Source organism: Equus caballus, chromosome 9 (assembly GCF_041296265.1).
Source record: "Equus caballus isolate H_3958 breed thoroughbred chromosome 9, TB-T2T, whole genome shotgun sequence".
Lineage (NCBI taxonomy): Eukaryota > Metazoa > Chordata > Mammalia > Perissodactyla > Equidae > Equus > Equus caballus.
Genome location: NC_091692.1, coordinates 25,653,057 through 25,679,183, shown reverse-complemented (window position 1 = coordinate 25,679,183; position 26,127 = coordinate 25,653,057). Strand labels below are relative to the sequence as shown.

Here is a 26,127-nt window from a genome sequence, read left to right as displayed (position 1 = left end):
CAGGGAGATGAACCTCAGGGGAGTTGAGGTAGTCAGGGACCTGAAGGAAAGGTATTTTAGAACACTAAGTTGCATAAGTTTTGACTTTGAATTCTCCAAGGATAATGTCAGGGTGCCAAAAAAAGGCAAGAAATGCTGTAAGCCATATGCGGAAGTCATTGAGAAAGGTGGGAAGTAGTCCTGGGAGGAGTATCTGGTGGTGGCAAATACAAAGCTATAATAGTTTAAATTCATGCTCTGGACTCGGCAGCCGGCAGAGTCCCTGGGAAGAGCCCGGAGTGACTGAGAGGGGAAGTGTTCACCTGCTAAGTGAGGATCAGCCTTACTGTGGACATCGATGCTTGTTTCAGGACAGTGGAAGAAAAGAACACGTTTATGATGAATGTACTATAATATAGATCAAAACTAATTTATTGTTAAATGATAATAATGCATAAACTTCATAGGCTAATGTTCAAGCAATCATGGTATACTAAAAGAACTTTTTTATTTGAGCCACACCATATCCTCAAATCCAGTTTATCTGAGCCACACTTTATCCTCAAGTACAAATTATGATCAAGAACAGTTTTATGAAAGACTCCTTAAAAAAAGTTATTGATGTCAGATAGTGTTTGCCAACTGTATTATCATTGTCCCCAAATATTTTGTAACACCGTCTTCACTATCCTCAAAGAAGAACTCAGATAATATAATCTATCTACGCATATTATTTCCCAACAATTTATATAGTATTCTATCTTAAATATATGAAGAAACAAAGGAAAGTAATCTATCATAAAATTATACATTTCAATGTATAAATGACCACACCATGAGACTTGATGGAGTCAGATAGTTTGCACCTACGTGCAGTCTAGCACTACTCATGTAAATGTGACAGACAGCAACAGGATAATGAGGTCTGTGAAGCTGGCAGCTTAATTACTATAAATGACATTGCAGTCTGAGACACGGTAAAGTTCCAAACAGAACAAAATGTGATCTTCCCTCCGTTTATATGGTAGTACATTCTTGGGAATTTCAAAGTGTGTTAATATAATACCAAAAGAAACAGTTTTTGCTTATATGTAAGCTGGAGCCTAGTAAGCCTTAGGTTTTAGGCTCAGACATTATAGACAGTGTTGTTGTCCACGTGAATCTCTGGCAGGGCATTCAGTGTTTCTGTGGAAGTCCAAACAAGTCTTCATTGGGCAAGATGAATCCCTGGTCCTGACTCTGAATGACAGCAGCCCTCACGAATCACACAACAATCCAAAACACCCCGTCAGGGTTGGCCTGGTGGTATAGGGGTTAGGTCTGTGTGCTCTGCTTCAGCAGCCTGGGGATCGCAGGTTCAGATCCCAGGCACAGACCTACTAGCACCATTGATCAAGCCATGCTGTGGCGGCATGCCACATAAAATAGGAAGATTGGCAGAGATGTTAGCTCAGTGACAATCTTCCTGAAGCAAAAAGAGAAAGATTGGCAACAGATGTTAGCTTAGGGCCAAGCTTCCTCACCAAAAATCAAAACAAAACAGAAAAACACCCCTGTCAACTTTCAGACTTCTCCAGGGAGTTTAGAATTAAATATCTGCATTTACTATTATGTCCTCCTAGGAATTTTCTAGTGCTAATTTAGGTATAAATTGCAGTCTTGCAGTTTGACTTTCTAAATGTCAGAAGTACCCCAAGATCACTGTGAAACAAGAAATCCCTGTGTTGAAAACCACTAAGGAGAAATGTGATGCCGCTTTAAGAGAGAGAGAGATCTACAGTGACTAATCGGTCATCGTGGAAATTTCTATATTATAGTTTAAGCAAAAATGACTGTTTTTCAGTGTAGCTCACATCTTGATTATAGTAACCTCCACAGTGTAGATTCATTATTTGAATAGTTAACTAAAACTTTTTTCCCCTTTTTAAAAGAGAGATTCCCTTGGAGCTTCAGCGACTGGTTCATGGTGGCCAAGTGAATTTGGACATGGAGGATCATCAAGATCAAGAATACGTAAAACCGAGATTGAGGTTCAAGGCTTTTAGTGGAGAAGGACAAAAACTTGGAAGGTAAAATCCTAAAAAGAGAAAAATATTTGTCTTGGTTCAATGTGAATTTTCTTTGAGAATAACAAAAGCAAAATAACCTGGAAAGTAAAAACTAAAATATGAACTTTGAAGACCTTGCTGATGGAATTAGATATGCAAATCCAGGGATAGTATTATTAGCTAATATTTAGCAACTGCCACCTTCCTAGCCCTCTAAGCACTTTAACATACATTAACTCAATCTTCACAACACCTCTGGTGGAGAGCCTGTCATCACTCCATTTGCGGGTGCAATAATTTGCTCAAGGTGATTGAACTGGGAGGTGGTTAGCATGTGGCCATCCTGCCTCTTTCTGATTACATGGGTCCAAAGGGGGAAATTGTAAAGAGTTGTTGATTAGATAAAACAATAGATACCTTAGATCACAGCTTTAAGCATGCCTGTCTGCGATAAGTAATTGTTAAGCTCTTACAGCAAGAGCAATATGCTTAGTTTGGTTATTTTCTATATATTTTAAGCAGCCAAACTCTTTCTTCAAATTATTGAAGCCCAATATGTAAAACATAGAAAACCTGAGCTCCTCTAATTGTAGGTGTTGCAAGGAGTTGTCTGAGACATTTCCGAAGAACCCATAGGATGTTGCTGAGCACAGTTTAGAAATCAGTGTACATGGTATAATGTATGAGTGGACTCCTTAAAATAGCTGTGGCTTGAAAGAATCTTAATAAGTCTTGTAAAGTAAGTGGGTAATAGTTACCCTCTATTTGTCCACATATCTCTATAGGAGACGTGAAATTGCGGCATTACCCATCTTTCCAACATACCCTTGTGCATCCTTTGTTCCTTTTCATGTGATTCTTTGCCTTTTAAGGTCTTTTCAGTTCTCTTGTACACACTGCTTCTCTGTTCCCCTCTCATTTCTCACACTAGGAAAATATTCATTATTGGTTCTTTACACTTGTCTTTCATATCTCTAGTCTCCCGTCTCTATCCTTTTCTTCTGATAGAGAATGATTTCTGCGACATATAGGGGGTAAGGGAACATGTGTTGACCTGACTTTGTTTTAGGATCTGAATCCTTCAGCTCCCAGTGTGCTGGACTTTTCTCCCTTGTCTCTCTTTACTACCAGCACAGGTCAGGCTTCCCCTGAATTGTTCTATTTCTTTCCTCTTTTTGTTTTTATAACTATGACTCTCAGATAGAGTTTTCTAAAATATTTTCTAGCACTTCTCATTTTTTACTTAATATTTATTGAGATAATGATTTTTAGTTAGAACACGGGTAAAATGCCCAGTCATCTCTTTGCTTAAGACATACTTTGTCTATTATTTAAATTTATGACCAAGAATTAATGTTAGAATGCACATCTTTGTTAGTAGAAGTACAGTAAATCTACAATTGGAATTGGAGAAGGTAGCATAAAGGGAAGATAGCTGAGAAGGACCACTGGTTATAATCAGCAATTTCACCTCATGAAAATAAGGATATTATCTAATTATAGTATCTTATAAAGGCCAGCCTTTTTCCTTATAAGGCAGATAGTTAGAGAAAGATTTTTAAAAAGGAGAAAATGATAAAGGAAAATGACAGAGTTCAGCAGTGATAATGCTATGCCGATCATTAGCCATATTGGTCAGGGTTTTTGATTATAGAAAACAGACTTCACTTGCTAGTTTAAATAGTAAGAGGCTTCTTAGAGAGCCATGGAAAGTTTATAGACTTTCTAGAAGAGATAGCAAACTAAGTCATCCTTAGGAGAAACAAACACAACAGAGAACTTTCTAGAGAAAATACTTCCTCTGCCCCCTCAGTTGCTCAGTCCCTTAGGGACCAGACACTGGAACATTCCATCATGACTGCTCTGGAAGAATCAAATGCCTCCGACACCTTGGTAACCAGAAGACCTGCATAGCTTCCACTTTGCGGTGCCCACTTTCACCACACAAGTATGGATTTGTTTGCTCAGGGGAAGGGTTGAATCGTATAAAATCCTAGCTGCAAGGGAGTCTGACAAATGTAGTCTTCAGAGTTTTCAGGTTCTAATGTATAGGAAATTTAGACTAGGTTAGCATGGTGGTGTGAGCCTGTATCACGCACTTGAATCCTAATGTTGAAAAGTTGAATATATATTCTAAGAAAGTGAAGAATTGCATAGAACATTTTAAAAGACTTTACATTAAAAAAATATTAAAATAGAAAAGTTCTGCGGGCCAGCTTGTGGCTGAGTGGTTAAGTTCACACGCTCCGCTTCTGGGACCCAGGGTTATGTCACTTCATATCCTGGGCGTGGACATGGCACCACTCATTAAGCCATGCTGAGGCGGCGTCCCACATAGCACCACCAGAGGCACTCACAACTACAATATATAACTATGTACTGCAGGGCTTTGAGAAGAAGAAGAAGAAGAAAAAAGATTGGCAACAGATGTTAGCTCAGGTGCCAATCTTTAAAAAAAAAAAAAATTCAGGCTCTGTGGTTTCAACAGTCTGTTTAAAAAAAAAGAAAGAAGAAAGTTCTAACAGTTAACCTTTATCTGTTCAGAAAGTAACTTTCTAAAATGACTCTTTCCCAAGAGTTCCAGACAACGATTTACTGAACAGAGAAATAATTAAAAAGAAGCAAACAAAACAGAAATGGAAATAATTCCATTGTTTTCCATAGCTGGCAGTCTAATTGCAAACAGAACATTACTTAGATGGAAACTAAATTTTTTATTGTGATGTACAGATAATTAGGGGTAAACCTAAATGCAGTCAAAATATTACCCATTGCCCTCACGTAATATAATAGGAGCAAGCAAATCGTAGATGGAAAACTGCAAATTTACAATGGTAGAACAAACTGTAATAATGAATAAAAATCAGCTTGGTCAGCTAGAGTCAAGCCCAACAAGTAGAAAATCAGATTCATTTTTGATAGGCAGGGCTAACAGTAGGTGTTCACTGTAGGCTTTTGAGCTGGCATGTATGGTGATAAAAATCATGATTTGAAGCACATCTTTCTTTCTGCTTAAGAACAGTCACTGCCTGTTTATCATACTGTACAGTTCAGTCCAGAAGATTCTGTTTGCCACTCTCACCCAGCCCCTGCACCTGAGGTTTGACTTCATCTTGATCCCAGGACCCTTGAGGGCTCTCTTCTCTCGAGTCTAACAGCCCTTCCCTCCTGCCTTTCCATCATGTTCTTATCCTGGCAGGTCTGTGGCCCCCTTGCCTGACTGTGCAGTCATTGGATTGGTCTGCTCTGTGCCGGTCAGTGCTGCTGGGGGCATTCGCACACCTGTGCTGGGCGGGCAAGCGAAGCTGCTCCTGCTCTCGAGGGGCTGATCCCAGAGGTCCCCTGCTGTCCCTGAGCCCCCTGTTCTTCCCCTGCCCCTCACTCTCATGGATTCCTGTGCTTCCAGGCTCACTGAGAAAACAGAGCCCAGCAAGAACGCACTTTCTTAATATATTCCCCTTAGCCTCTGAGTTTGTTAAATCCATCCTTACTTCCCTCTTTTAAACTTAAAGATGTTTTTCCTCCTGTCTAAGGGAATCATTCCACTTACAATCTACATCCTCTCCTCCAGTTTGCCTGGAAAGCTTGTTTTATCAATTAACTTCCTTCTTTTCTTTGCTTAAAAACTTTCTTTTTAATGTAACACTTGAGACATGCAAACTATATCAAACTATCACTATGGCTGGATCAATTGAATGATAAGGAGAAAGTTTTCAGTAGCAAACAGGCATGACTTTGACAGCTAAATATTAAAGTTACTGTATCTTTTTTAAATGGTGTTTTTATACCACAGTAACCGACTTGCTTGCTACCTCTCTCTGTGGCTCTGAGCCTGTCTTTCAATCTCTGTGACTCAGTTTTCCCTTCCTATAAAATGATGTGGTTGACCTGAATTATCTTGAAAGTCCATTCCAGTCCTCAGATGTTATTCCATATAATTTCATGTTGACATACACACAACTTCAAAGAAACGCATGAAAGGGCTTTTCTTACCGAGTGTCCCTGCCCTGTACTTCATTTTTATGTTTTGAGAAGAACTTTCCTGGTCAGAATCTATTTTAAACAGTGAGCATTAAGGTACAGAAACAGCAATACCAACTTGACAGTGCAACTATTTAGGCCCTCAATTCGAAACTTGAAAGAAAATTCCTTAATAAGATCTGATGAGTGATTACAAGTCATCTTTTCCTCATTTTTCATATCTTTATCTTATATATTCTGAAATCAGTTCTAAAATATATGTCAGGAAATAGTTAAAGAAAGGGGAAGTGTTAGCAGTAAGTGCCAGTTCATTTTACCACTTTACCATATATTCTGAGAAACTTTTTGGGTGGGAATGGGAGTCATTATGTGCTAAATTTACACTTGACTAAAGCTCAAGTGTTCGGAGGACTTTTATACTAATAAATATAGATTTATTTTTTTTTTTCAAAAGAAAATAATTTATAGGAAGCCATCTAAATCTCAGTATTTGAGAGAACAAACATCGAGACTATCAAAGAATCTCTTAAGATGACGGAGAAGGTTAGAATTTGATGTCTATAAAGAATTCGGCTAAATTTGTTTTAATTTCTTGACCAAAAGAGCAATCTCTTTTTGACATTGACTTTCAGCTTACAATGCTTGGTCATCCTGCTTCATTAGAAAGCACTGAGAAAGCACTGCTAAGGTTGCTAGTAATCAAGGTCAATGGTAAGATGTCCTATCAAATAAGCTTCATCATAAATTCATCACCATATATAAAATGTCATTCCTCACTAACACTTAGGACTTACTTCTCTTTTGTAAAGCAGTCACTGCTTAAGTCCGATGTTTTTAAGTAATGCTAATTATGTTTAAATTAAACTAATAGTTTAATGCTGGTGATTCGTACAAAGATAGCTGGCACCTGTTGAAACACTGTTCGAGGCTCTATGTTAAGGACTTAGTGGGTATAGCATACCACGTGACATAGAATCATTTCTTCCCATTTTATAAATGATAGAACTTGGATTCAAAGAGATTAATTTACTTAGTCAAGTTTACAGTGGTGACATAGCTGACTGGATTCAAAACCAAGTCTGTCTCCGTTCATACCCATTCTTTGACTAAAGACTGTTGTGCTAAACAGTTGTGCTAACATGAAATTTCAAAGGGATCAAGGGGGAAAGAATACAAAGTTAGGCTTTTGAAAGAGATTGGATAAACTAAATCAGAATCATAGGATCCAAAATAATTTTAATATAATGAAAGAGATTGGCAGATGTATAGGAAACTCGAAGAAAGTCCAGAAGTCCTAGGCCGGATACCGTGAGAATCACCTATAGATCTAAGCAGTTATTCTTCTGTCTTCACTTTGTCAAATGTCTTATGTTTTCAAATTTGTGTTCTAATTCTTTAATTCTTCTTTCTTAGCCTTACACCTGAAATAGTCAGTACCCCTTCCTCCCCAGAAGAAGAGGATAAATCAATGTTTAACGCGGTTGTCCTTATCGATGATTCAGTGCCAACAACAAAGATTCAGGTCAGGTTAGCAGATGGGAGTCGTCTGATACAGAGATTCAACAGTACGCACAGGTCAGCTGCTGGTTTCTCTTGTACACGTGGTTGCTTGTCTGTGTAAAACTGTATGTGACTTGAGTAATGAAATCTAATGAAGAATGAATGAAATTCTTTAGACTTACTTTTGAAGTAAGTTTTTGACAGAAGAAAAAAACTTTAAAAGGATAATAGCTGTGTGTAAGGAGTGAAATATGTAGTAGTTAAATATCTTCTGTAAACTGTCCAAAGACTAATGCAAATTCAGATATTCAAAAATAAAGTTGTTAAACTTTTGCACTTCTGCACTGTTGCTAAAACCATGTAAAGTGGGATCAGATTTGATTTAATATAGTAAAACCTTATTGGGACTTTACTTGTTTAAAAATTTGTGATAATTCTGGTTGGAATTAACTTTCCACCTAGCAGATTCTTCATAATATAAATTTGTAGTGTAAATAAAGTTTAATGGTGCTGTTGTCAAGTATTTCAAATGAACTTTTAAAAATGTTATTTTAGGGGGCTGACCTGGTGGTGTTAGTGGTTAAATTTGCAACTCCACTTCGGCAGCCCGGGATTTGCAGATTGGGATCCCAGGCATGTACCTAGCACCATTTGGCAAGCCATGCTGTGGTGGCATCCCACGTAAAATAGAGGAAGATTGGCACAGATGTTAGTTCAGGGCCAATGTTCCTCATAAAAAACAAAAAAAAGGTCATTTTAGCATTCATTTGTACATTTGTTGTGCTAATAAGATATTATTTTTATTTGTTCATTGTATCCATCTGAGGGATACATTTATGATCTTAGTTGAGTTGTATGTGAAAGTAATTTTTAAAAATTATTCTCATGACTTATGCTTTTCATAGTCACAGACTCACCTTGACACAGGCCAATCAGAGGCACCTTTTTCTGGGTCGTGTACTGCTGAAATATTTTATACTCCGAAGAGAGTAGGACCTGCACTTTTGGTGTCATAACATTGTTGATATTTGTTTTCTGTGTACCTCACCTGAAGATTGTCTCTGTTTATGGTCAAAGTAGATATTAGGTACACTCCAAAGGTAATGCTTAGTTTGATCTTAAAGCCAAGATAAATCCATCCATTGAAGTAGTGTAAATTAAAGAAAGTTACAGAACATTTAAATAAGGATTAGAAGTGTGTAATTTTTATTATTATCTAATGTTAGCTAAAAGCTTACATGGCAATAAAATTTTGTATCACAAATTAATCTTTATCTTCTTTCTTCAGGATCCTGGATGTTCGGGACTTTATTGTGCAATCCCGTCCTGAATTTGCAAGTCTTGACTTTATTCTTGTGACTTCATTTCCAAACAAAGAGCTAACAGATGAAAGCCTGACTCTACAAGAAGCAGATATTCTTAACACTGTGATACTCCAGCAACTAAAATAACGTTGCTCCTATTCATGCAGTGGCATGTAGGAAGGGGAATGTGCCATGTTAAAAGGGAGATACTTAGAGCATTAAAAAAAACTAATGATTTTTATTATTTCTACAGATCAATTTTGGTTTTACTCTTACTCTATCTTCCAGCCTTTAGTATAGATGAACTTGGACTGGGAATAGATCTTGAGACAAATATGTATGAGTTTTTAGTTGCAGGGCTGGCTTATGTTGGTACCTTTTAAGTATTCTGGCAAAACGATTTGTTACATGCTCAGTGTTAATTTAACAACATTTGTTTACAGAGAAAATGAACAAAACCCCAATTTGATAAATGCATTTGGTAAAATTTGCACTAAAGTTTCCTGATGCTGCTTTGATCAACAGCCATTAAGAAATCTTCTGATGAAATAATTTGAAATTTTTTCTGTGCTATATACTGAAAAGAGTCTGTATTCTGATTTTAAAATACTTGATCATGAGATAATTATTTCTCCTATTAAGATTTTACACATTCTTTTTACTTACTGATTTAGCTGTACTACTAGTGTCAAAAAATACAGTTTGGCCTTGTATTTTACAGAACTATAACCATCATAAATTAGAAACAAAGACATAGAGGTCAGCAGTTCTCGAGAAGATGTGTTAAACAGCCCTTTAAAATAGAGTAATTACATTCCCTCCCAGAGCCTGCCTTGATCACATTCATTTCTTCCTTTAACACGTTTTTCTAGGGACCTGCACTATTTACTAAGCACTGTTCAAAGTGTTCAACCCAGAATGTATTCTATTTCAGGACAGAACAAGTGTGGAAATACAGGAATGTAAATTCTATCAGACAGACTGGATCTAAAGAATTACCAGCATAAATGTTTGCATTTCTGCAGAAGCCAGGTATTTCCTGAATGAGGTGGCTACATCAGGAATAGGAAAAGCTGCAGCTTGTTCCCCAATATCATTTCGTCTTTGCTCACCACTCCTGCTTAGTTTTTTGTTGCTGCTGTAACAAATTACTACAAGCTCAGTGGCCTAAAGTAGCACAGATTTATCATCTTATAATTCTGTAGGTTAGTCGCTGGCGTGGGTCGCACGGTGCTGAAGTAAGGTGTCCACAGGGCTGCATTCCTTCTGGGAGGCTCTAGGGGAGAAGCATTTCCTGTCTTTTTAACTTCTAGAGGCCACCTATGTTTCTTGGCCTGTGACCCCCTATCTCCATCTTCAAAACCAGCAACATTGTATCTCTGCCCTTCTCTGTCATCATACCTCTGACAACCTCTGGGAAAGGTTCTCTGCTGTTAAGGACTCATGTGATTAGATTGGGTCCACCAGATGATGCAGGATCGTTTCCCCATCATGAGGTCCATAGTAACTGTAACCACATCTTCAAAATCCCATCTGCCATGTAAAGTGACATATCACAGGCTCCTTCTGGAGGCTCCAGGAGTGAAGCTGTTTTAGCCTCTTCACCTTGTAGAGGCTGCTGGCATCCCTTTACTTGCGACCATGTCCCTCCAGTCTCTGCTCTGTCCTTACGTCTGTTACTACCACCTTGCATTCTGCTTTCCTTTTAGTGGGACCCTTGTCATTACATTTGGTTTACTGGATAATCCAGGATAATCTCATCTCAAAATACTTAGCTAATCACATCTACAAAATCCCTCTTACCTTGTAAGGTAAGAAATTCACAGGTTTGGGGATCAGAACATGAACTCTGGGGGTGTGGGGGGAGCATTCTGTCTACCACAGTCCACTCCTGCCTCAAAGATTCACATCTATCTTAAAGTCACCCATCCAGAGGTGCTAAAAGTCTCAGCCTGTTAGGCATCAACTTAAAGTGTGAAATCTTATCTGAATCTCACCAGCTGAAAAGTTCCAAATCTCACTTAAATCATGTAAATCAGGTGTGAGAGGATCTGGGTGTGATTCCTGGGACACAATTCCTCGCCATCTGTGTTCCTATGAACCTAGAAAAACAGTTAGCTGCTTTCAAATATAGTGGTAGGACAGGCATAGACTAACAGTTATAGCCATTCCTGGGCAAAAAAATAGAAAATAGAATTAAAAAAGAAGCTACCAGTGCCAAGCAATAGGAATTCAGCTAGACACACTCCATTAGGTTTCAAGGCCTGAGAATCATCTTCTGTGGCTTGCAGCACTGTCCTTGGCTTGTGACTCCCTCTCAGAGTCATCTTGTCTTTTTCATGAAAGTGAGCTCATGTTTGCAGCTGAGTAATTTTATCAGCTTGTTTCTTGCCTGTGGAATTGTGGGAGGTCCAGCCGTCTTTCCTTTCATGCTGTCTCTATCCATTTTGGTTTAAGATGGCAACGTCTGCTGATATAACATTCTCAAGAAACCTGTGGATGTCTGTGTATGTGGATGTCTGTGTATTCACCCTGTTAGCCTAAAGGCCCTCCACAGAGCTTTCGCGGATAATCCCTTCTCTACTTTTGGCTTTTTTTTTTTTTTTTGAGATAGCTGAAAGGATCTGTGAGTTGCACCCTTAATCTCTTCAAAGAACCTTTTGTGTGACTGGACTCTCAGTTTTTTGATCTTTCTCAGGTATTGGCAAAAGACTGTACAGCCACACCCTCATCTCTTTGCCTAGGGCAGGCTTTCCTGACAGTGAATCTCTTAATTTGAATGTTTTTGCCACTGCCGTAGGCTAAGAATTTCTGTCATCAAGTCCTGTTCTCTTTACATTTAACAGTTCTTCCCTCAATTTATCTACCTCCTCTCACATTTGACTATAACCAGCAAGAAGAAGGTATGCCCACCTTCCACACTTTGCTTAGAATCTCTTCAGCTGAATATCTTACCTTTATCACTTGCAGCTTATGCTGTCCACATAACTGTGGGACACAATTCGGCTAAGCTTTTTGCCGTTATGTAACTAAAAATCTCTTTTTCTTCAGTTTCCAACAGCATGTTCCTCATTTCCTGCCGAGCCCTCACTGGCAGCACCTTTACTGACCTTATTTCTGCTAACAGTCTGTTCATGATAATGTAGATATTCTCTGTGGCAACTGAGGTTTTCTCTCCCGTGCCCCCTACTTCCTTTAAGCCGTCACTAGCATTTAGCATCCGTGGAACAGTTAACAGTGTTCAGGGCAACCTGGGCTCTTTCTGTCATGCTCCTGAAAATTCTTCCAACCCCTACCCACTGCCCAGTTCCAAAGCCACTTGTGCATTTTTAGATATTTGTTCCAGCAGCACCCCACTTTCAGGTATCCAGAAAAGTCTACTCTGCCTGCTCACTGCCAGTTGACTTGAATGTGCCAATGGGAGACTTGGAATTCACCTTTCTCTGGGGGCTCTGGTTATTTCAAGGAGGTGCGTTCACCCAGGTTTTAGTACTGGGAGTGCTACCAGAACCGCCACAGGGTAGAAGTGTTCATCCCACCACAGAGAAGACTTTTTCTCTGTCATAACGAAGAGTAAGAGGATTATGCCCAAGGCTCCCCCTCAGAATAGGGAGCCTTGTTACTTTCTACTAATTGCAACCAATTTAGAGAATAAGTTCCATAACTGTTAGTTACAAACAGTTCAAAAAATCAGTCTCAGTTGAAAAAGATTATCAAAGTTAAATTGCATTTTCACAGGAGCAAAATCGTCTTCCTAAGGCAATAATCTATTGAAACAAATGAGCATTTTAAATAAAAGGGCACTGCCCTCTTTTGGATTAACTAAATGGGGGAAAAATTAATCAAACTCTGTGAAATTATTTGAAATTTTATTCTTGTAGTTTCTTTCATCAATTAAATGGAGTGCCTCTAGATGCACATACGAAACGACTGCCATTTTTGTATATAATAGTCTTCCAGAACATAGACATTTACATTAAGAGAGAGAATTAAACATCCAGAAGGGGTGACCAGTACTTCCACATGTACTAGGTAGTGTTTGCTTCATTTAGAGTCGTTTTCCTGAATTCTTTTTACTACTGCAGTCACTGTAACTTTTAAAGTTTATAATCATCTCAAAAAAGATGTTACAATGAGCAGTTAGAGAACCATGTGTGAGGTCAATTGTTTTGCATGATGTGTGTAATCAAAAAATTTTAAGTGTCTGCTTACCAATAAAGAATGTTTTCACTGAAACTCATTGAAAATTCTTTTCAAAATTTCCTTGATTTGCAGTTTTATTTGAGTGGCTTAATGGAGTATTTTAAGCATGAGTAACATTTCCTGTGGTTTAATTTCCTGTGGTGTATCATTTTAATGGGCAGAGAAGGAACTGAGCTGTAGCAGTGTTATCTCAATTTCCCATTACTGTTTGTTTTTATTCCACCAAAAGAAAAGTACAAATTTTTCTTAACTTTTTGCCACAGTAGATTTCTGAAAACTGTGGCAACTTGTATTGTTGATAAGTCATCATGTTTTCCTCTTAAGAGCTTTGCGTCACCCGTGATCAGTGATGCAAATTAATATGTGTGTCCAATCTTGTCATAAAGGCTAAAAAACATTTTCTATAATCCTCTATGTAATTTTTAATTAAAGTATCTTTTAACTCCAAGTAAATGATTTATAAAGGGAGTCCCAGTGCATATGTATAACTGTGTGTGTGTGTGTGTGTGTATGTGTTTGTATAGCACAGGAAAATTAACGTGTGGCCTAGAATTAACAACTAGCTATAATCCACTTACTTTAACAATTTGGCCTCTTTAGGATTGATAGGTATGGACTATATCTCTGAAAAAAAAAGGAAAAAGTGCCCTGTTAGAAAGTTTGAACTTGATGACTTAGTTTCTTTTAGATAAATGTTTCTGTATTGTAAAAACAAGACAGCAGGCCCAAAGTGGAGTCACTTATGCTAAGCCCACGTCACCAAACCAAGACTGACTTAATTACAGTTTCAGCTCTCCCAGAAATGGAATCTTAACCAGCCCCTCAGGAATCAGCCCATCAGCACCCAGTGAGACCACCTGCCTGAGAGACCCTGCAATCCCCTAAAGGAAAGTGCCCTTGCCACAACCAGTCTGCTTTTTGCCTAGTATACGTTCCTTATTTCTGTTCTCTTCTGCCTATGAAAGTCATTTTGTACAGCTCCTCAGAGCTCCTTTCTGTCTGCTAGATTGGATGCTACCCGATTCATGAATCTTTGAATGAAGCCAATAAGATATTTAAAATTTGCTCATTTGAATTTTGTTTTTTAACAATATTAAGCCGAGACATCCAGGATCATTCTAGGGCGCTTCAACCTTTAAACTTCCTCTCAGTACTGACTGGTTGATTTCCTATGACTTCTTAGCTACTCAGATGAAAGCTACAGGGAAAGAATGGTGGTCAGTCAGTTCTGTTGAATGTATCACATCATTTCTTGCTTTCTTTGGAGAGCCTGATAAATAATTACCAACTTGTTAGAGTGCACTTAAAGACATCACACAATTAGCAATACAGTGCTTTTCCTATTGGCTTCCAGTGAATTAAGATATGCATGTTAATTAGGCAACAACAAAAGACAACTACAAGATTAAAGGTGTGGAGCAATTTTTTTTTTCCCCTCACAAAATTCTCTTTCCTGCCCTTTAGCTCCTCAGTGCAAACTTGGCTTAGTTCTCCTGTTTATAATGGTGCACATAAGTGCAGGTATCAACACAGTCCTGTTTAAGGCAATCACGTTTCTAGCTTCAACCTTGGGGACAGAAGAGTATTTAAGATGAAAATATTCTTTTATTTTATGCCTTTGTATTTACTTTTTGGTTTCTATTTTTCTTAGTTACATAGTGCACCTTACAATGAACTTTTCAGAACATTATTAATTATAAAACTACATTGTAATTTCATATTTAACGTCTTTCCCACTTTATTTTTCTTTTTTGTCTTTCTGGGGAAGGCTTGTTTCTTCTAATGTTGACACATTTCATCCTAGGATCAGGAATGGTACAAAGTATAATTTTAAGTTTTCTATCCGAATCTATTGACCAAAAAATAAGTATAAATACTACAGATATTCAAAACATCAATAGGCTTGAAAGCAAAAGCATGAACATAGTTGAGTAGAGGTGGAGGTGCCAGCAGCCTGGAATTTGTAACTGGATCTGGGCTTTTGAGCACAGAAGGTGGTAGGATGAAGTAACATCTTACAGAAAGAAATTTCATCCTTTCTACAGATCAATGTGAGATTTCACATTTTCTGAGGTGAGATGGTCATTTTTATTAATGTAATAAAATTTCATGCAAATAAATGTTTTATATATGCATAAAAATATATGCATCAAGGCTAGAAGGTCTTTTTCTGCTTGAAAATCTATTATAAATGTTTATAATGTAAGTAGACGTTACTGTTTGAAATACTGTGTGCATAGGTGTTCGTTCTTTGGCAACTCAAACTAATCTGACTTTATTCTCTAATATTAAGCGTGTGTGATTCACTTGCAATAAGGAGTACTATCTTAGAGATGACTACTTGGGTTTAACATTTATTGAGGGCTTACTCAGCAGAATCCTATATTTGGCAGGCAGCAAGTTTAACTTGCTGTTAACTCTAACAGTTTGTCATTCTGACCCCATGTTTATTAAGAAAAAAATTCATCTGAGTAAATTTGAGGATCTAATTGACTTTATGTAATGATTCATGAATTTGGCAGTATCCCATCTTAGCAGATGGAAGGAACTCTGTGTAGCTGAACAAACTGAAAGGCTTTTATAGGCAGAAGGGGGTAGGAAAAGGAAATTTCTAGCAAAGAGTCGATTGCTTCAGGCAAAGTCACCTTCCTTTGGGAGACAGAAGGGATCCATCGGGCAGATTACCTCACTACTGCTAACCAGGTAATTCCAGATTGATTTGTTAAAGGTTACGTTTCTGGGAGAGGCTGAAACTGCAGTTTCTTTAGCTAATACAACTCGATTTGCTGACATAGGGCTTGGCATAAGTGACTCCACATTGGGACTATTGTCCCTTAAAAATTTCCCTTCCCCCCCTTTTGATCAGGCTTTCAGCTTGACTGAGAGAGGTGATCAAAATTTAAGGCATTAGCGCCACTCCCAGCTACTCCTCTGATGTTCTTGCAGTTTTTTCTCATCCCTGTGTGGTACTGATATGTCATGATGGGTTTTTTTTGCTGAATCTCTGGTATTTACAGGTCATGACTCACGATTTTTCAGTTGGTCATTCTCTTCGTTTCTTTTCTGATGTTCCAGTCTTAGGGAGATCATTTCCTTGGTGGTTAGTAGCTGCAAAGAGGCGTTGAAAGCTTTTGAGAAAATATAGCACACCAGGGAGACTACTATGATTATTATAAGCAGGATAATTTCCCATATCTGGAGTGTACTTCAGAGCCCTGGTCCCCAAGATCCAAACCAATCCAAATCCAATAAGTCAAAGAAAGACTCCATTGAAAGAGTCACTTTGTTAAGCCAAATGGCTTGTTCAGTGATTCTTATATAGCTGAGTTTCAACTTCCCCAGAGGTATTAGTTAGGTGCAGCAAGTGGTGTTGGCCACAGCACAGACCTCTCCTTGTTCAACTAAAAGATAATCAAGAGCTATATATTATCAAGAACAACCTTGGCCAGAGAGTCTGAGGATCTTTGTTGAGTAGCTATCACTTTTGCAGCAGATCCTTCAATATTTTCAAGAGTTAAGGAGAGATTTCTGATCATAGCTTCATCTGTACTCACTGTTAACCAGGCAAGTAGGGACCTGTCAAAGGAAGCGAATCCTGAGTAATGAGTGTCATCTGGTGGGTCCTTTCTAACTAGGTGATGTAAATTCAGAGAAGTTGACCAATGAAGTGTCTCAGTTTGTTTATGAACAGTTAGGGGCACAGTTAGATAACCTAAAAGGCATTGCCCAGTTATGCACCAGCCATCTAGGCATTGCTACAGATCAGAATTTTTTATGACAAGTCCAATAATCTGAAAAGTTACCCTCCTTAGCAATGGCCTGGGAGATATGGCTGATGGTGTTATCTTTCCAGGCCAATGCCAGATAAAGGAAAGAAAGAGGAGAAGAAAGGGTTTTATGTTTAAAATTAGGAAGTTTTGATCCAGTATATTGGGAGGAAGCAGTCTATAATGATGTAAGCCTACTTCTCTTCCTTGTCACTTTGATCTGAAAGTCTCCAGTGTCTGCACAGGACCAGATGTCAGCTGTGAGAGGAGTACCCAAGGTTCAAGTCCCTGAGGTTTGGCTGCCATCTGGGTAGTGAAGAAGACCTGGTATGGTTCCTTTCAAGGACATTCAAGGGCAGTCCTTGTTCTTAGTGATTCCAAGTCAGAAGGGTAGGAGAAAATTGGAAATGTTAGGTTGGAGAGTCATAACCAGATATTTGAGAAAACCAGAAGAATTTAGGATAAAGTTCAGTTTACAGGTATATAACGAAACCTCAAAGGCAATTAACAGGACTAAAATCTAATATTTACAAAGGTCCAAGCAGTTTTTTTCTCTACAGTTACTCCCATTTTTTACCAAAGATAATCAGAGTAGAACTAATTTGTTTGCATTAAAGTTGGCCTGATCATTTACATAAGTACAGCAAAAATGGTGATTGACCATATGAGCTTTTGCTTTCCTTTCATAAGGAATCTCAGATTGAACTCAAAAGCTTCTCAAGGCTAGGAAGCCAAGGCAGGGACTCACCATCAGACTTTGCCTGTAATACCTGTAGTTTGGGTGAATTTCTATCAGTCAAAGCCTTGGTAATATAGCCAGTGCCTCCAGTTGGGTTCTGTTACAAGGAGAACAGATTCTTATTGAACTTATGTAAATTACTAACTATATTGTCATGAAAAGAATACTTAATAGTTTTCAAATTCTGGAAGAATCAGGTAGGGAGAAAAAGTAAATGTTTCATCTTTGTTTACAAAGGGATACTTTATCAAATTGCTTTAAATCATAGGTAGTTGAAGAGAAAAAGTTTCCTTAATTCTGGAAAAAACAAAACATTAAGGAACCAGCAATGTTTCAAACAAAAAGTTATAAAAAAACTTATAATCATCCTCCTAAATTCATTCAGTGCCATGTAATTAATCCTTATTCTGCTTGAATCCAGTTTTTCCATTAATTCTTGAAATTCTTAGTACAGTTTTATGATCTTAAAGCTATCAGAAACCTGTATTCGTCAAAGCCCTTTCCATTAATCTTCTTGAAGATGAAGCACTTTTGTAGGAACACTTCTGTAAAAGCTCAGAGTGAAACAGTACTCATCTGTAAATGACAAAAAAATTAAAACGGCCAAGGTTCAATGGAATTAACAAGGAAATTTGGTTATTTCTGTAACACACAACATTTTAAGATAATAACCAGGAATTTCACACAATCTGGAACGCTTATTATATATACAAATGCAACATAAAGAAGCCTTAGTATTCTTATTTGACAGTGCCTCTCATGTAATTTAACATCAAATAAGCCTAAATAGCATCTCTCTTTGTATAAGGAGGGAGAAAAAATCTTTTAAGATGTTCCTGGGTCTCTCTGGAAAATCCCAAAGTTATTTTGAGCTCAGAATGACTTCATTTAGAATTTGATTTGGGGGAACTTTGTCAAAAATATCAAAGGCTTTAAAACACTTGTACAAATAGGATCACAGGTCCCTGTGAAACAACACCTGGTTATCTATTTAACCAAAGGAACTATTAAAGACTTCCAGGCAAATACAGCAAGTTACATAGTTGTAAAAACCATAGCTCTTTTAATAGAGAAGACTCAGTTTTCCTAAGTAATCAAAGACCTAATGATAAAGATCACATGAAGCACAGCAAGTTATTTTGGTAAGACACAAAATCTTTGTTGTTCTTGCAGATTACATAAAAGGTAAAGGAAGACTTTTCACAATATCTTATCAAAAGCAGACCAATAGTCCAAGAAAACTTTGTCCCTTTACCAGAGAGAAAACCAAATTCTGATTTTGCACCAGCTTACTTTTGATATTAAAGCTCATTTTTTTATTCAAATAAATTAATTTTAATCTTAGCCAGCTTGACCACTCATAAATTTCTTTTCACAAGATTCCTTTTTCACAAGCCTTCTTCAGCTTTCTTATTTGCCTTTAAATTTTTGTCCTATACTTTCTCTATTTCCTGTTCTGAAATATCCAGCCTCACTTTTAGGACAAAATTACTTTCTTTTCCCCCAATAAAAATGCATTTCTATTTCTCATATCTTCTTTTATTGAAAACTCACAACTTACTTTCCTTGCATATGGAGATGTTTACCTTATTATTTCTAGTAGTTTACATATGTTATAATTTTTAACCCATAAAAGTCTTAATTTCTAGTGAGAATAAAGAAGCAAATATCTGTGAACTGTCTTTTACATCAGCATTCTTTAGATTGGCAAATTTATGAATACATTTGATCATTTCTAGAAACGTATGATTCCTCATAGTAAAATTTTCAATGTAGCATGACATGTTTACTAATAGATCCAAATATCATTAGTCCCTCTGTAAAAGGAAGCCAAAAGTTGATAAACCTAGTTTTAGTATTGTTTCAGTATTTTATTTAATTTGAAGCGATCTAGCTATTCAGTGAATTTCCGTCATTTAACTTAACTCAGCAGAACTCTAAGCTTTCAAGTTACCAAAAGATTTTGGAAACTATTTGCTGAAAAGTTCACCTGGAAACTCTTAACCTATTTACAACTATTTAAATCATTTGTTCTTTACAATTATGTTTAGATTACCTACAAAAACTTCACTAAACATTAGACAAATTCAGTCATCATCCTGGTACTTTTCTGGCTAATTTTGTAACAGATAACATGAACTTATTTGATTAGTAAACCCACGTAGAATAAAAATATTATATTTAATGCTGATAACTCTAAAGACATGCCTGTTTTAATTAATTAAACCAACAACCTCAAACTAGGTTTTATTTACCAAAGATTAATCCTAGATGATGTGAAGATGAAACCCATTTGGTTAAATTTTCTATTATATTTTTGAGAGTTTTAGGAACATTTTAATCATATAAGCACTTAATTTTTTAAAAAGTCAATTAAATAGAGCTCTTTTACAAATTAATTTTAGTACTACCTTCTGGAGGTAGAAAAATACCACACATCTACAACATATATAGAGAGATACACATAAACATATGGACAGATGCAAACTGAGATATTATAGCTTCCATTCTAATATTTTAGCCATGAGTCAGGTACAATAATACAAAACTCACTAGTTATAAAACAAGTTGGATCTAAATTGTGTTTCTGGCAGCTAGAATGAGTCAAGGTTACCTGCTCAGATGGTTAAAGCTCTTTACTAATATTTGTGGAGAAGATACTTAAGGTTTTATTCATTTGCCTAAGTTTCAAATAACCTTTCCCCCTTTTGTTTTCTTTCTGATAAGAATTACCTCCTGGGGGCCGGCCCAGTGGTGCAGCAGTTAAGTTCACACATTCTGCTTTGGTGGCCCGGGGTTCACTGATTTGGATCCCGGGTTCAGACCTAAGCACCACTTTTCAGGCCATGCTGTGGCAGGCATCCCACATATAAAATGGAAGAATATGGACATGAGTGTTAGCTCGGGGCCAGTCTTCCTCAGCAAAAAGAGGAGGATTGGTGGCACACGTTAGGTCAGGGCTAATCTTCCTCAAAAAAAAAAAGAACTACCTCCTGAATTTTTCATTTTAAAGAGATGGCCCAGCTAAGAGTTCCTGAAGAAGACCAGATAGAACATTTGAACCTCAAAGGCACAGGAAAAGAATGCAAGTTTCTCCAAGAAGGATTTTTGTTCCCTAAGGCCAGAATTTTTACAATACATACAAGCCTTTTGAATAAATAGGAGAGGTTTGGGGATTGGTAAAAAGGATAGGTGGATTTTGAATTGTTTCTGGAGGTGTGTCTCTGGTTCTGCCGAGATTTGTAAGATAAGGACAGTTGCTTTTAATTCCTTGAGGAACTGGGTTGCAACTTAAGCGACAGCATAGGTTGAGCCACCTATCCAACCACGTTATCTTCAATTTGCCTTTTTATATGAGGGAGAAGATTTCCCACTATGATGGAATTCAAAAGGTTTCTGTGTTCTGGATTTAGATCTGTTTGTCTTTGGAATGTTTTAGTAAATCTTTCCACAAAGGCTTCAGAAGGTTTTTCTTTCCCTCTGGGTACATATCTTGTCAGTTTTCAGCCAGGACAAACAGTAGATATTCCTGGCTGTTTCAAACAACCCCGTGGACCCAAGAGGCATCCTCAAAGAGGGTGCTAAAGATATTATCTCCATGTAATCTAGAGCCACTCTCAAAGATCAATAACCAGTGGCCTAGATTTGAGAAGGAAGGGACAATGTAAAATTTTATTTATTTTCTTCTACTAGGCACTACAGACAGAGATTCAGGAGAGCTGACTCTGGTCAGAATCCTCACCTTTAGCCAGCTTCTGTCAGTTTTCCCTGGATCCCATCGTCAGGCTCCAAGTGAGGTTTAAAGTAGAGTGTAGCTCTACTGGAATTTGGCCAGATTTTTAAAACTAATTTTAATTTTAGTTTTCCCTTTGCTGTTTAAGGGGATTACTCATTGCAGTTTACAGGAGAAGCCCTCAGAGTCCTGTCAGTTCTGGGAGAGGCCTAGATGGGGACACGTCTTTGGGGATGATGTGAGGGCCTTCAATTTGATGTTGAAGGATTTACCTAAAACGTTTGAGAATAATATTTTTCCAGTATCCTAGGTGATTACAAATGATACCTTGACTCCTGAGCCAGCATTTTGATGGTGGACCCCTAAGAGGGTGCAGTGTGGAGACCCAGGTACTATTTTAGGTGCCTGGCCTTGGAGCTTTGTAGCCGTAAGACCAATAGACTGGCAGACTTTTGTTCGTGATCTTGTTCCAAAGTCCTTTCAAAGTGCTCAGCTATGGTCACAAGTTCGGTGAGACCAGTGACCTCTCATCCTATTTTCTGTCTTTTTATCCACCCACTAATCTCAGGAGATAATCCATTTACAAACAGGGCAACTAGAGCAGGTTGGGTTACCTCATTTATTGTAGAGAACCTGGAATGCCATAGGAAGAGAGCTTCCAGACGGGCTTTAACGTCTGCCACAGATTCATCTTTTATTTGTTTACATGTTTCAATAAAAGCCCAATCAATGTAAACAGGGAAGACACTAGGAATGGCTTTTAAAAGCTCAGTTGCTATTCTGTGAGCTTTTTCTGGTTCACGAGTGGACTATATTGGAGATTGAGGATCTCAGATACCTTCAGGGTTCCACTATTATGCTTCCAACATCTATTTTGGGGCTTCACCAGGGCCTCTCAGCATGTGCCTAAGCTGATAAAGATCTGGCAGCCAGGAATCATAGGCCCCAATAATAACTCTAAATTCTTCGGAAGACTTTTGAGGATCCTCTCTGGGTTTAAGAAATTCCTTAACTATGGCCCTTAGTTTTGTCTTTGAACAAGGAGTGAAAGATACCTGAGGAGGGTGGCCTGCAACCTTGGGTGGTTTTATTTAAAAAGGCAACTCTTTAATAGTCTCTTCAGAGTGGAAAGGCAGTTCAGATAGAGAATAAGTAGAACATGAGTGTTCAGGTAAAGGAGGATAGAGGGGAGCAGTGCGGGGTCACGTCAGTCTTACTGTCTTTTGGCTTAGATACCTCTTGTGTCTTTAATTATTCATTAATCTCTTGCAATGAATATTTCAAGGAGACTACTTTGGAATGTTGAAGGCTTCTGGAAGCTTCTGCATGCCAATTAAAATAGGTATCCTATTCTGTTTGTTTAATTTGGGAAACTTTGCTTTCAAGTGCACTTCTTAAGTGAAAAACTTTGTCTAATTGGACTGTTCCCCATAATGGTCATTGTAATTCTAAGTTGTTTTTAGTAAGATTTTGCCATTTTTGCTCCCAGAACCAGAGTTGTTAGACATAAAATAGGCAGGTGTGCTGGAAGGTGACATGCTTGACTCTTTGGAGCTTAATGATCCCATTCTTTTTTTTGTTTTTGGCTAAGCCTTTGGGTCTTTTGGAGTCAAACTAATACTTCAGGGGGATGTGCCACTAGGTTGGAGATTGTGTGGTGTTTTACAGTGTACCTCATTGCATGGAAATGTTCTTGAGGTTGACAGGTGACCTAGTGTCAATCTAACCCATTCTGTGACCAACATATCCTATTGCAAGAGTCATCAAGTTAGGAGGCAAGCACACTTATCAGCTTTTAAATGCTCAACCCGTGCCTACAAATTTTTGTGGCTTTTTGGCTTCTGAAATTCGCATTAGGATTAGCATTTATTTAAACATGTGCACCTTACCATTCCAGGAGTAACCAAGAGATATCACTGCAACCTGGCCAAAAGGAGCCCTTGTGTGCACCTCCAGCAATTCCCAACATGGAACTGGGGGCTGGGGAAAGGGCTGAAGCAGCAGCCCCTAAAGAATGGGGACTGCGGACTGATTCCAAACAAATAGGGAACCGCAGCTGCCACCAGCAGTTCCCAACTTGGAATCTGCAGAAGGATTCCAGACAAATGGGGAACTAAAGTGGCAGCAGTTGCCAACATGGAATCTGGAGACAGAACCAAGGGCTGGGGTTTCCAGTCGAGTGGGAATTGCAGTATGAACCAAGGGCTAAGGGCTAGGGCTCCAGGTGGAACGGTCTCCTAGGTCAAGCTGACCTGCCCTTGACTGGAAAGCCGATTAAATTGGGAGCTCAACGCAAAGAGAGAAGAGCTCAGAACTGAGAGGAACTTGCCTACAGCCCTCAGAAACAGCAAGAAAGAGAACCCAAGAGGGTTTGCAGGTACCACCCACATCTCTGTTTCTTGTAGTCCCCGAAGTGATCAGAAGTCTCCTTTAGTCCTGCCACTGCCACCAAATCTGTTAAAAAACAAAATTCAGCTGAGTAAATTGGAAGATCTAATTGGCTTTATTTAACGATTCATGAATCGGGTAGCATCCCATCTTAGCAGATAGAAAGGAGCTCTGAAGATCTGTATAAAATGAAAGGTTTTTGTAGGCAGAAGACAGCAGAAAAGAAAGTTTCTAGCAAAGAAGGGATTGTTTCTGGCAAGGTCACCTTCCTATGGGAGATGGAAGTGGTCTATCAGGCAGATTACCTCACCAGTGCTAACCAGGTAATTCCAGATTAACTGGTTAAATGTTATACTCCTGGGAGAGGCTGAAACTGCAATTAGGTTACATATTAAGTCTTGGTTTGCTGATGTGGGGTTTAGCATAAGTGACTCCATTTGGGGCCTGTAGTCTCTTTTTTCTGTGTGTGTGTGGTGAGAAAGAGTGGCCCTGAGCTGACGTCTGTTGCCAATCTTTCCCTTTGTGCTTGAGGAAGATTGTCCCTGAGCTAACATCTGTGACAATTTCCCTCTACTTTGTGTGTGGGACACTCCCACAGCATGGCTTAATGAGTAGTGTGTAGGTCTGCACCCAGGATCCGAACCTGCAAACCCTGGGCCACCAAAGCGGAGTGTGTGAACTTAATCACTACACCACCAGGTTGGACCCCCGTTGTCTCCTTCTTTAACAGCTTAAATGTGATTTCTTCAGCGGGGCCTTCCCTGATGCCTCAACCTAAAATTATCCCTTTGTCTCTCTCAGTCGTGTTACCCTGTTTACTAAAACATTAGTAATACCAGATATTTTCTTGTTAATTTGTTTGACCTTTATCTCCATCTGCTAACATGGGGACAATCTTTCTTGTTCCCCTGTCAAATGACAAAAATAAAACAATTTAGTAATGAGTTTGATGTCCTTTATCCAAGGGAGAACAATCCGTGGATTGGGATTACCTCACCAGCAGTGGAGCACTATTCTGAAGAGATTTGGGGCAAGAGCAAGTTTTATGGAGCATTAGAAAAGGCAACATGGAAGCGGTGTGATTGGCTAGAGGCTGGGGATTTCCTTATAACAGGTCCTGTTACCAGGGTGAGGTCAGCCAGCTAAAGCTGAGGTGGGGGATTGCTTGGTGTATGTTTGGTGTCCTTGACAGGTGTTTCCTGTACGTGCAGGCTGACTTAGGTTTAGATTTGTGACATGGCCAGGCCACTGGGGCGGCCTCCATTTTGTGGTCCCAATATACAAATTAACTTTATAACCAGAGATTCTTAGAATGTGAGTTTATGAGAGCAGAGATTTTTCTTATCCACTGCTGTACCTTTAGAGCCTAGAACAGTATCTTAAGTGTAGGAGTCACGCAGTGAATGACTAATAAGTAATAAATCCATGAATTAAGAATGGGACCCTGTGAACGTTGGAAGAACATATGCATTAATGTTTTAAAAATGAGAGATTCAGACTAGTGCCAACAGAGTTGATACTGATAATAGAAAACATTTGTACATTTTGATTAGATTTTAAAGGAAGACGTAAAAAAAAGTGTTCTAGAAGTGGCAGCCTTGGTTCATTTTCAGGAGTGGTAGCACCTATGCCTATAGCTGAGTGTCCTGGCAGTTCCCCATGGTAGAACCGGGGGAAGAGGGCTGAGGAATGCCCTCCTGAGAAGTTAACAGTATATGAAATACCTGCAATTGTCTGAATCCCAGTAGGAGACGCTGCGATTCTAGAAGTTTAGAGATAAAGAACAACACTGTTCTATGAAGACGTGGTGGAAAGCCCTCAATCTGCCAAGTTCTATTTGGTTGCTCAGAAAGGGGTGTTGGTCACTTGTCATGTAATCTGATCTCTTATACTATGATTTTTCTTATAGATTTTGTCTTTATATCAGAGCTAAAATACTGCTAGCCTTATAATCACTATTATTTAATTTATTTTATTAATTTCACATAATATACTTTAAATTTTTGACCATTGATGTTTTATTTTAGAATGTAACAACTCATCATCGTTTATTTACTTTATTTTTTTAAATTTTTTTTTAATTTTTATTTTTTTTGGATGTACATCATATTTCAAATTCTGGATATCTTACATCATACTCACCACCCAAACACTAATAATAGTGCAGCCCCTCACATGTGACCCTAATCACCCCTTTTGCCCTCCCTCCTACCCCCTTCCCCAATGGTAACCACCAGTCCAATCTCCAATGCTATGTGGGTTTTTTTTGTTGTTTTTATCTTCTACTTATGAGTGAGATCATACGGTATTTGACTTTCTCCCTCTGACTTATTTCACTCAGCATAATACCCTCAAGTTCCATCCATGTTGTCACAAATGGCTGGATATCGTCATTTCTTATGGCTGAGTAGTAGTCCATCGTGTATAAATACCACATCTTCTTTATCCATTCGTCCCTTGATGGGCACCTAGGTTGCCTCCAAGT

At 38.3% G+C, this 26,127-nt stretch overlaps 1 protein-coding gene across 6 annotated transcripts in view; it reads left to right on the top strand.

Moving 5' to 3' along the window:
• UBXN2B (UBX domain protein 2B) overlaps positions 1–13,048 on the top strand; it is a 28,842-nt gene extending 15,794 nt beyond the window's left edge. For all 6 annotated transcript variants that reach the window (XR_011421278.1, XM_005614886.4, XM_023648562.2 and 3 more), the window contains 3 exons: positions 1,911–2,048; positions 7,422–7,583; positions 8,797–13,048. Coding sequence is in view for 5 of the 6 variants with exons in the window: in XM_005614886.4 (XP_005614943.3) it covers positions 1,911–2,048; positions 7,422–7,583; positions 8,797–8,959 (463 nt within the window). In the remaining variant the exon portion in view is untranslated. The remainder of the gene's footprint in view (positions 1–1,910; positions 2,049–7,421; positions 7,584–8,796) is intronic.
• The last annotated feature ends 13,079 nt before the right edge of the window (positions 13,049–26,127 follow it).